Below are 12,777 nucleotides of genomic sequence, written 5' to 3'. Positions count from 1 at the left end.
TCCAGTAGTTGACTTTTCGCTGTTCGCCCTGGTTCCCTGGCTAAAACAAAGGGGGTCTTGTTTAACCAGGCGACGCTCCAGCTGTCATGAAATTTTGTATTTTGGTTTAAGCCAATAAGAATACAATTTGGTCGGCTAAATCCCAAATCGCCAGTCCATCCTCGTTCGTTCAGTATCCAGGCAGATAACCAACAGGGTGCACCACGAGAAGGTGAGAATTAGACATTAGGTCAGAAGCCCTGGTCGGTTCTCTGCATTCCTTTAAAGGCTATGTGGAGGTCTCCTCTCAGTTATACAGCTTTGACCCTTAAGCACCCCCCCCCCAAAAAAAAGTACCAACAGCTTAATCAGTAATCACTTTTACAGATGACTCTCACTATAGCAAACTCACTGAGACCACAGGATTGGTTAGAATGAACAGTTTGCTATAGCATTTTTTTAAGCACATTATACCTGTATACAGCTTTTATAGTAGTGTTTTCTGTGGTCAACTATTTTGTTCTGTCAGTCAATACCATACATATAAAGTCTTTGTCATGTAAGTCCCTACTCAACCTGCAGCCTACACACTGCTTAATTGTCTAAAACAGAGAATTTATATCTTAATATGTTCACCCAGTGTGAACATATTAAATATTCTTTAATATGTTCACACTGGGGAGGGATAAATCATCCAATCCTGTATGCATATATTGTAGGGGGGGGGAGTATGTCACAAATTGTGGCATGTTTCAATTGCAACCAAATTGTGTGCAGGAGGAAAAAGGTTAAAGTTTGTTTCAGAATATATTAGAAATTAATAATTAAGGTGAATACTATATTTGTTTGGTATATTTAAATGTAAATTATTAAAAGGTGCAAGTAATTATGCCAGCAGACAATGAGACAAGAATCAGGTGAGAATGACTGGCACATATACGGGAGAGAAGAAATAAGTGTGAAGAGAAATACTTTCATTAGATGCAAATGAAATACTAGTAATTTACAGTTATGATATTATGTGCATGTCATAAATTGCCATGGGACAGAATGAATTATATGTCAATATAATCTCTAGACATGCATGTCTGCATTTATGATGTGCATAACTAAAAAAAAACTTATGAGGAAAGGGAAAGATTTGTTTGCATATAAATAACTAATCAATAATAAACAGTATCTGTATATACATTGGTAGCTTAGTAAATTACTATAGGGAGGGGGCATATCCATCAAACCAATAATGTTGATCAGATGATTCATCTAGGCATGGCATGAATTATGTGTGCGTTAATGGAGCAGTAAGTGAGAAAATGATTGTATACAATTCGTTGCAGATGTTATGTGCATTTCTTTTTCTTCTTTTTTAATTTATATTTTACTTTTTTTGTTCCTAAGAAATTTTTTATAATACCCTGGATGTGCTAATGTATACCAGATCAGTATACATTGCCTTGTAAAACATGATTCATTTTTATTCATGGAAATAAATGGACTTTTACTCACTACATCTATTCTTTCTGAAAACATCCCTGTATAGTGAGAAACACCCTCCTTGTACAGACACCATACTGTGCAGATGCAAGCAAAACAAAGTAGAAGTTTGTAAAACCAGTGCAGAGATTGCTAACTGTATACTTACATTTAGCAACAATTGCTGGCCTGGTTGGCAGAACAATTAGTGCATCTGTCTTCTCTCTAACCAACAGGCTGCAGGTTTGCATCTTGCCATAGGGATGTGTGTTTGTAACTGTCTTTAAGTCACATATGAATTTCACTGTTTGATGTGGGACTACCCCCCCATTAACGCGGTTAAAGGCGCGTTAATCAAAACTCTTGCCGCGTATATCAAGGGATTGCCGCAATTAATTTCGGTGCATTAAGCAAGGGATACTTGTATAATATTCTTCTCAGTACATATATGTATTTATATTTAATCTTATATTATTCTATATAGCAGGGGTGGCCACAACATGGTTCATGAGCTACATGTGGTTCACGTACACATGCCACGCATCTCTTCACGATCTACCAGGAAAAAATAAATAAAAAGAGAAGAGACAACAAAAAAGAGGAACAAAATAATAAAAAGAGGAGAGAGAGAGAGAGAGAGAGAGAGAGAGAGAAAAAAACAGGGTTAATAAAAATTACTGCAATAAAAAAAAGTTTAATTCGAACACATTAAATGAAGCTTACTTTGAACAATTAAAATTAAAATTCGAAACAATAATTTTAATTACTTATTCACTAGGAGAGGCCCCTTGTATCCATTTTCTTAGTAAGCTCCTTAAAATTATGTGCGTAATTAGTCAAAGCAGTCCTTTCAAGCTCATTACAACCTTGCCATGCGCACTCACTCCTGTACTATCAGATCGGTCAAAGATTGCGGCTCTTCTAAGTCTTACTGGAATTATTTTGGCTCCAAAAGGTCATGTAGTTGGCTACCCATGCTATATACTCTATATTTTGAGGTGCAATTCTAGCTCGCCTGCTCGTGGATAATGCTAAAGAGCTAGAGCAACTTGGCAACCAAACTATCTTCTCGATCTCCTGGTTACGGAACACATGAACTCAAACACACGAATTAGCTCTCTTAAGGGCAAGATAACTAGAAATATTGGACCTGTTGTCCGAATTTGCCAAATTAACGTTGAGGGTATATGTAGAACAAAATGTGAATACCTCTCAAAGATTTTATATGACAACAATGCCGACGTTCTTCTTGTTCAAGAGATTCACTGTAAAGATGAGGACCAGCTCCACCGCAGGGGTCGAATTCCTGGTTACATTATCATTGGAGTCACCATCATGCACATGGCCTTGCCACCTATGTACATAGTACCCTAGAAGATAACCTCGTTACAATCAACAGTGTTGGCAGCTAATAACTACCACGATAGGGAACATAACTGTTACCAATGTGTATAAATCCTCTTGTCCTCTTTTGGCCTCCACAAGTTCTACCAGTGCACAACCACCTTGTGATGCATATAGGTGACTTCAACAGATACCATATATTATGGAAATATGCTTCCAACAATGAATGCAGAGAGACTTTGACTGAATGGGCAGAAATTCGCAACATGCACCTAATTTTTGATGCAAAACACAGATCTTCCTTCAGGTCAGCAGCTTGGAACAGAAAGTACATCTCCTGACCTCTGCTTTGTGACTCAAGATAACAATGGACGACTGTTACCTACAGTGAGAAGAGTTCTCTCCAAATTTCTGTGAATCCAACACAGACCAATTATATTAGAGCTAGGTCTGAAAGTACCCCTTGTCAGATCCATCTAACATCCCTGCTGGAACTTCCAGAAAGCCAACTGGGATACATCTGCTGCCTATTTTAACAAATATGTCCGTTGGATTCCTCCAACAAGCAATAATTACAAGAGATACACGGGAGCTGTTTTAGCTGTAGGTAAGAACCATACCAAGAGGCTTCCCCAAGGAGTGTATCCCTTAATGGGATGATGATAGTAATAACCTGTATCAAGAAAACCTAGAATGTGGCGATCCTGACATTGCAGATGAATTCATTTACAGCCTTGACACGAACCGACAGAAGAAATGAACTGAGACAATAGAAAGACTCGATTTTCGGCACTCCAGTAGAAAAGCATGGAGTCTTCTAAGAAAACTAGGTAGTGGCACCCTGACTGTCAAGGAACAATCAGCTATTTCTTCTAACCAATATGTATCACATATTGTCAACACATCAAGTTATACCACCAAGGACAAACAACACACTCTTCAAATAAAAAGGGAACTTACATATTTGAAAAATAACAGACCATCACACCCTCTATTCATTCGCAACCTTTCACTCTTGAAGATATTAACACTGCTCTAATGGATATGAAACCAGTCAAGGTTCCAGGTTTTGATGGAATTCATCCTTTTTTTTTTTCTGTTGAAGTCAGGCCAAAAAGCTCGACAGTGGTTGGCCTGCTTCTTCTCTGACATCCTCCAGATTGGTAGACTTCTGAAAGAGTTCAAGAGGACAAAAATTATCCCCATCTTAAAACCAGAAAAAACCAACAACAACCAGAAAATTACCGACCAATCACCCTGCTTAGTGCCTGTTATAAGTTCCTAGAAAGGCTCATCCTCAGTAGAATTGCCCCTAAGATAATAGAACAAGTCCCAGTGGAACAGGCTGGATTCAGACATAAACAAAGCTGCTGTGAGAATCAGTAATAGAAAAAATTAAAAAATATAAACATAAATGGATGGAACATGTTCAAAGAATGAAAATAGAAAGATTACCAAAACAAGCCTTAAAGTACAAGCCATTAGGAAAAAGAAAACCAGGACGTCCTCTTAAAAGATTCAGCGATGACTTCTAAGGCCGGAACAGGCCATGCTAGGCCTAAATCTTTGATATGCATGATGATGATGAAAAAGCACTGCGATCAGGTTATATCACTCACCACACATATACAGGCAGACTACCAACAATGCCTGAAAACAGCTGTAGCTTTTGTATACTTTACCGCAGCTTATGATACAGTCTAGAGGCAAGGTGCAATCTGCAAGTTACTCCATGCAGTCCCATGCAGAACAATAGCAAAACTAATTGATAACATGGTAAGCAACTGCCTGTTCCAAGTGTGTATGGACAAGGAACAGTGGATATCTATAAACAAAGAACAGTGGATAATGGATTACCACAAGTGTTAGTTCTAGCTCCCCTCCTTTTTAACTATACATCACAGATTTGCCTAATACAGCCTCCAAGAAGTTTTGCTATGCTGATGACATTGCTCTAGCCACCAGACACACCAAATTTACTACAATGGAAGATATACAGGTAACCCTCGTATATCGCGGTTTCGATATAATGCAGTCTACAAATTGCAGTAGACCTTGTTCAACGCAGTCTACAATTTCTAGTAACCCTTTGTTTTATTTTATTTTTCATATTTTTCACCGCGGGACTTAAAAATCAAATTTTATCTTCGTTAAATTTGTGTCTGCCCATTTTGCGCCAGTAGTTATAAGTATCGAATTTAGTTTTATTGTATCACTGAATAAGGTACTGTACAGAGGCTTTTGCAGTCTGTGTTATTCTCAACAAATAGTGCAATTAGAGACAAATGGAATAAAAACTAATAAATCACATGTCCCCCTCTCACAGAAACTATGCTGTATAGACTTAGGTCTATACAGTATAGTTTGCACCAAAACCAATATCTAACTAAAAACTATTGTCCAATTTTTCAATTATTAAATAAGTGTTTGTTTTATTAGATTTGAAATTCTCGATGTCTTTGTGACAGATCAGAAAGGCTAACTTAAAATAAAAGACTACCAAGAATTGAAAGATGCCATATAACGAATGTGTGAGTTAGCCTGCCAAGAAGCCATAAAATTCAACCAAGGGTTGAAACGTTTGTGTGAGTTGAGCCAGTCAGTAATGAGAAGTTCCATCGGAATGATAAATGACACCCCGATGTGAATGTATTAAAACTAATAGTGAATGTTGTTATGACAGTTTCAGATGTTATGGAATTCGATTGAAGAGAATTAGCATTTCAACTCAACACTTGTTGGTTGCTTTTGTCTTTGGGTCGTGCGATCTTTTGTTAATACCGCCAATCACATGCACGTCTTTATAGCTGCTGTCTTGTGCAAAACAAAATTCAGCTTGTACGTACTGCGACAATTAAAAAAAAAAAAACTTGAATAATTTATAAAGGTATGAAAGGATATCACCTGTAAATCGTTGACATGCCAGCAAAATTCTCAGATGTGCCACCTCTGGCACGAGTGCCATAGGTTTGCCATCTAAGGTTCACCGTATAAAGTGTTTATTGTTGAAAATTGTTTCGTTTTCTGTCAGGAAAGTGCATTTAAAACCAAAGTGTGTTATTCTCAAGCTGAGCAGTTTATTTTCTGGTGAGTTACATACATATGTAATGCTTTTTTTTATGTAAAAGTTTGTTTTCATTGTAATGGCCACTAAAACTGCAACAAAAGGGAAAAAACCAACATTGAAGAGGAAATTCATTTCTCTTGAAGAAAAAATTAAAATCATGGATCGGTTGAAAATTGGAGAAAAACCAGGAGTTGTTGAAAGGACTCTGTAACTGATCCGCAAATCCTCGTGCGATGAAAGGGCTCGACAAGTCCACCCTACTGTTTATTGGCGGGCCAACAAAACGGCATGGGTTACAGCTAGCATGTTTAAAAATTGTTTTTTCAAGTGTTTTGTACTTGATGTAGAAAGTTACACAAAGAAAAAGAATATGGACTTCAAAATTCTACTAATTTTAGATAACACACCAGGCCATCCAACAAATTTAAGCCATCCGAATATTAAAATAACTTTTTTGCCACCTAATACTACTTCACTTATTCAACCACTCAACCAAACAATAATATCAACATTTAAGTCATATTATATTCGGCGAACATTTCAATTAATTTTGGAAAAAATGGAATCTAATCCAAACATGACACTGCCTCAAGCGTGGAAAGAGTTTTCAATATTGAATTGTGTAAAAATTATTTCTCTGTCCATTAAGTAATTACAACCTTCTACGCTGAATGCTTGCTGGAAAAAAATATGGTCTGAAGCCGTTCTGGAACAAAATTTCGTACCTCCAGTGGATGCCGAGCTACATCGTATAATAAACGTTGCACACATTTTTGGTGGAGAGGGCTTTTGCGATATGGTTGAAAACGAAATTAGTGAATTAATTGATGGAGAAACAGATTTAAATGAGGAGGAACTGGTACAATTAATAGATGGCGTCGAACCAAATGGCAGGGAAAGTTCTGCTGAAGATTCTGATTGTGATGAATCTGTTCAAGAATTGTTTAAAGAAATTAGCAGAAGGATTGGACTTGGCAAGAAAGTTAGGAAGTTATTTTACGGATAATGATCCCTCAATGGAGCACTCGGGAAAATTCACGAGACAATTGGATATTTGTTTAGCGCCATATTATGAACTTAATAAAAAATTGCAGCATAGTGGAAAGCAAAGTCTTATTACTCAGTTCTTGATGACTAAATCAGCTGAAGTATGCAATGAGAATTATACAAATGATGTCCAAGAGATTTCAAGTGGTGACAACCTCCAGCCACTTAAAGAACATGTACGAAATGTTATTTTTGAAGACAGTGATGATGATTAAAATATGCACTTTATTTTATTGTGTCTAAAACATTTATGCTTTATGTGCAATGAAATTTATGTACAATTTGTAATTTTTATAATTTTATACTACATATTTGTCTCATAGTTTATGTTTTCTAAACTTACATGAATTACCTGAATTAAATAAAAATATTGTTTTTGTTGGATATGTCGTTGTTTATATAATTAAAAAAAAAAAAAAACGATTTCGGAACCTAACCCTACTTTTTCTATGTGATCTAAGTCTCGTATAACGTGATTTATATAATGTGGCATTTCTATGGAACCTAACATGCGCGTTATACGAGGGTTACCTGTACTAACAAATTACCTTACAGTTCTAGATTAATACTTCTGCAAATGGAGATTATACCCAAATCCTAGCAAAAGAGAAGTTTCATGCTTCCACCTGAACAACAACCACGCTAACAAAGAACTGATGGTTTACTTCAACCACAAACTGCTACACTACAACAGATTCCCAAAATATCTGGGCATCACTTTGGATAGAACTCTATCTTTTAAACCACATCTCATCAACACAGCATCCAACTAAAAACACAAAACAATATACTGCAAAAACTATGCGAAACAACTTGGGGGTGCCCCAGCAAATATTGTTGCTAAACAGCACCCACGTGTACTTGGTTCCTGCTCAGCTTAATACTGGGCATCACTTTGGATAGAACTTTATCTTTAGATAGAGTTTGCATCTTATTTCTGGAACTATAAAATCAACCCCAACTTACTGGCTCCCAGTGCTAAGCAACATCCCACCTCCACACATCTGCAGATCCAACTTTCTTCTACATGAATACAGCAAAATCATGGAAATCCAAGATCTCCGAATCCACAAAGACATCCCATTTCTAGAAATAAATAGGCTCAAGTCAAGGCACCCTCCAATCTTAACAGTGAAAAAAATCTTGCAGAAAAAGTTATAACTTGAAGGAGAAGTGGTAAGAGTCCTGGCATAACACTTAAACAGGAGACTTCTGTGAATTAGTGGACTCAACACAGATGCCTTTGGGTTTTGACCTACCTCGGAAAACTTGGTCAACCCTTGTAGAAAGTATTTTTAACTTGGGTATAGTTATGTTAAAGATACCAAGTAATTTTAAACCTGGTTTTACTCCATTTTTTCCAAGTAAGCAAACAGACAAAATGTCAAGTTTGCGCCTGCAATATATGCAAGACTAGCTGATCCCACAGGTAGTGCAAGACCAAGGCAACTCGTGGTAGAGGTGGAGCAAGCTCTGATCACTAATCTTAATATTTACCCTTAATGCCAAAACACATCTCCAAGAAGGGGATGTATGATGTTTTGTATTAAAGGCAAGGGGCCACTACCCAGACCGGTTTCGACCTTTATTGAGGTCTCATCAGTGGGAGCCAGGCTAGAAATACCAAGATTTAGTAATGCAGAGCCTGTAAGTATTTTACCAAAACGAGTTACCATAAGGTGTTATAACCTTATTAAATAAAAATCTCAGGAGATATAGATGTAGAAAGTATTTTTAACTTGGGTATAGTTATGTTAAAGATACCAAGTAATTTTAAACCTGGTTTTACTCCATTTTTTCCAAGTAAGCAAACAGACAAAATGTCAAGTTTGCGCCTGCAATATATGCAAGACTAGCTGATCCCACAGGTAGTGCCTATATCTCCTCCTGAGATTTTTATTTAATAAGGTTATAACACCTTATGGTAACTCGTTTTGGTAAAATACTTACAAGCTCTGCATTACTAAATCTTGGTATTTCTAGCCTGGCTCCCACTGATGAGACCTCAATAAAGGTCGAAACCGGTCTAGGTAGTGGCCCCTTGCCTTTAATACAAAACATCATACATCCCCTTCTTGGAGATGTGTTTTGGCATTAAGGGTAAATATTACGATTAGTGATCAGAGCTTGCTCCACCTCTACCACGAGTTGCCTTGGTCTTGCACTACCTGTGGGATCAGCTAGTCTTGCATATATTGCAGGTGCAAACTTGACATTTTGTCTGTTTGCTTACTTGGAAAAAATGGAGTAAAACCAGGTTTAAAATTACTTGGTATCTTTAACATAATTGGTCAACCCTTAACAGAATCTGCAGCAATCATGGCAGATGTGCAGACCACCTTTACAAATGGGGCATGATTGCCTCACCCAGGTGCAACAGTGGATCACCCTGCCAGACAATCATATTACAATTAGAATGCGCTCAACGTGCATACAATGGAAACCTGTTGGATTTTATCCACGCCACACCAAGTGCAGTTGACTGGATAGTCAACCTAGAGATACACTTGTAATCTATTCTTGAGTGTCTCTTTTATGGCTGTATTATGTATTGTTATAGCATGTATGGCTATTATTATGTTTATATATATTAAGGATTAATGCAATGTAACTTTTCATGTGTGAGCTAAATAATAAAATTTGGGTTCAAAACCCGCCGTGGGCATGAATGTTTGATTGTCTATGAAAATACTAGTGGTGGTTGGTGGTAGATGGCGTTAGTGTAGATGATGAAGATAGTTGCAGTTGGTGAAATGAGTGGTGGAGACGGAAAGTTGAAGAGTAGGTGACCTCTCTCGATGAGCCTTTGGACTCCCTGGAGGTGTTACGTAATAATAATGATAATAATAATAATTAAATATAAATCAATATTTATATTTAACCATTTTTAATAATTAATTTAGAGAGCCTGTGTAACTCAGTGAAAGTGGTGTGTTCATGGCACTAGGCTGCCCAAAGAAAGAGCGTCTTAAGTTCAATTCTAGTCACCGATAGAGGAACTTTTTTCGATCAGTTCCCATGTGAGTTGATCTCTGGCAGAGGCAAGTGGGTCCCCCCCTCCATATACTCAAGAAAATTGACTGTAGAATCCACATTATTTCAGAGAGTATAACATAGTTTTAGGTTTAGAAATCACAAAGCAGCATTTGTCAGCCACCTCTCTTCACTGGATGCCACAGTCATGCACTCAGGATTTAATTATTCTTATTTTTTTGGGGGGGGGGGGACAAGTTGAGTAGACGATTTGAGAATACACACTACACGTTGCAAATGACCTATGACTGAGTACCTGCAGTGATTGCCAATGCATGATACCTGTGATCTCTTCTGGCCCAGCTTGGGCAAACGAAGTAGTGCTCGGTTCACCAGAGCACTACTTCATTCAGTGCCTAAAGAGCTATCAAATTGGCATAATTGCTAGCAATTCTCCATAACTTTATATTATGAAAAATTATTTGCGAATTCACCATGAATTATGGTATAACCAATATATATTTTTTCTATGAGTTACAGAATTCATATTTAGCAGTTGCTAATTCCAAGATTCTCATACTCATCAATGTTATTGCCCTTTCATTAGCTATTTAAAATAGAGCCTTTGAATGAAGTCATATTTAAACCTGTTTTCAGTTTACTCACCATGGTTTTGACATATTTATTTAAAAGAAAATGAAAAAAAAAAAAAAGTTTGGTAGTGAGCATGAAAATAATTATTTAAATAACATATTTATATTTTCTATATTAGCCAATAACTGCACATATTAATTTATGAAATGATACATAATACTCACAACATCAACTTGAACAAGTAGAACTCTTAGTCGAAAGGCTTTGCCAAGTGCCTTAAGTCTTTCATGGATGTAGTTTGGATACAAGTTATGGTAGCGCAGACTGAAATGCAAAAGAAATATTCATAAAAATAACCAAATTCATGAAAAAATAGAGATAAATAGATAAATGCATAAAATGGAAACGCTACCAAAGATCTACATGGATCATGTCACTATAGAAGTCTGGTATACCATCCACAACCAGTACTCTCTTGGATCCGATATCTGCTTCATTACTTAAGGAGGCTCGTGGATTGCTTTGATCCCAGTGACTTGAGATCCAAAAAGGCAATCCACATGGAGCTTTCTTAAGTAATGAAGCAGATGTTGAATTGTGGATGGTATACCAAACTTCTATAGTGATACGATCCACGTAGATGCAGTGCGAATTCTCTAACCAATAATCCTCATCTTTATAATAAATTTAGTTTAATCCTTTATCCAAGTGTGAGCAAACAAAGTTTGCGCCTGAAAGTATCTTCAGGACTGGGTTAAGGTGGTACACACCAGGGCAACTCGTTGCAAAGGTGGAGCAAGCTACCAACACTCCTATCCTAGTATCTCCTATAATGCAAAACACATCTCCTTGCGGATATGTCTATTGTTATGCATTAAGGGAAGGGCCACTACCCAGACCGGTTTCGACCTTTATTGAGGTCTCTTCAGTGGGAGCCAGGCCCAAGTCGAGATATCAGGCAGAAGCATTTGCAGGTCATCTCCACCTATAGGAATTGCCAATTGGTGTGCCACCCTTTTTTAATAAATTACTCTGGATTTAGAGAAAGATGTTGAAAGTTTATTTTCCACTTGGTTAGACTTGGGCTATATCTCGACTTGGGCCTGGCTCCCACTGAAGAGACCTCAATAAAGGTCGAAACCGGTCTGGGTAGTGGCCCTTCCCTTAATGCATAACAATAGACATATCCGCAAGGAGATGTGTTTTGCATTATAGGAGATACTAGGATAGGAGTGTTGGTAGCTTGCTCCACCTTTGCAACGAGTTGCCCTGGTGTGTACCACCTTAACCCAGTCCTGAAGATACTTTCAGGCGCAAACTTTGTTTGCTCACACTTGGATAAAGGATTAAACTAAATTTATTATACTCTAACCAAGTGGAAAATAAACTTTCAACATCTTTCTCTAAATCCAGAGTAATTTATTAAAAAAGGGTGGCACACCAATTGGCAATTCCTATAGGTGGAGATGACCTGCAAATGCTTCTGCCTGATATCTCGACTTGGGCCTGGCTCCCACTGAAGAGACCTCAATAAAGGTCGAAACCGGTCTGGGTAGTGGCCCTCCCCTTAATGCATAACAATAGACATATCCGCAAGGAGATGTGTTTTGCATTATAGGAGATACTAGGATAGGAGTGTTGGTAGCTTGCTCCACCTTTGCAACGAGTTGCCCTGGTGTGTACCACCTTAACCCAGTCCTGAAGATACTTTCAGGCGCAAACTTTGTTTGCTCACACTTGGATAAAGGATTAAACTAAATTTATTATACTCTAACCAAGTGGAAAATAAACTTTCAACATCTTTCTCTAAATCCAGAGTAATTTATTAAAAAAGGGTGGCACACCAATTGGCAATTCCTATAGGTGGAGATGACCTGCAAATGCTTCTGCCTGATATCTCGACTTGGGCCTGACTCCCACTGAAGAGACCTCAATAAAGGTCGAAACCGGTCTGGGTAGTGGCCCTTCCCTTAATGCATAACAATAAACATATCCGCAAGGAGATGTGTTTTGCATTATAGGAGATACTAGGATAGGAGTGTTGGTAGCTTGCTCCACCTTTGCAACGAGTTGCCCTGGTGTGTACCACCTTAACCCAGTCCTGAAGATACTTTCAGGCGCAAACTTTGTTTGCTCACACTTGCATAAAGGATTAAACTAAATTTATTATACTCTAACCAAGTGGAAAATAAACTTTCAACAATCCTCATCTTTCTCCCAACACTCTGGACCATTCTTTAACTAGCTATTCCTCCAAACATCACCGATCTTAACTCTCTTCTTGACAACTCTAATCATAA

General features: G+C 37.6%; 1 protein-coding gene across 1 annotated transcript in view; it reads right to left on the bottom strand.

Annotated features, from left to right (window-relative positions):
• Positions 1 to 12,777, bottom strand: part of Ercc1 (DNA excision repair protein Ercc1) — a 147,832-nt gene that overhangs the window by 58,301 nt on the left and 76,754 nt on the right. Inside the window, exon 5 of the mRNA XM_090411366.1 lies at positions 10,702 to 10,801. Coding sequence (XP_090267492.1) covers positions 10,702 to 10,801 — 100 coding nt within the window. The remainder of the gene's footprint in view (positions 1 to 10,701; positions 10,802 to 12,777) is intronic.

Source organism: Typopeltis vanoorti, chromosome 21 (genome assembly GCF_054136105.1).
Source record: "Typopeltis vanoorti isolate ZY-2024b chromosome 21, IOZ_Tvanoo_1.0, whole genome shotgun sequence".
Taxonomy (NCBI): Eukaryota; Metazoa; Arthropoda; class Arachnida; order Uropygi; family Thelyphonidae; genus Typopeltis; species Typopeltis vanoorti.
The sequence above is the reverse complement of the archived record's forward strand: the minus strand, read 5'-3'. Positions and strand labels throughout refer to the sequence as shown.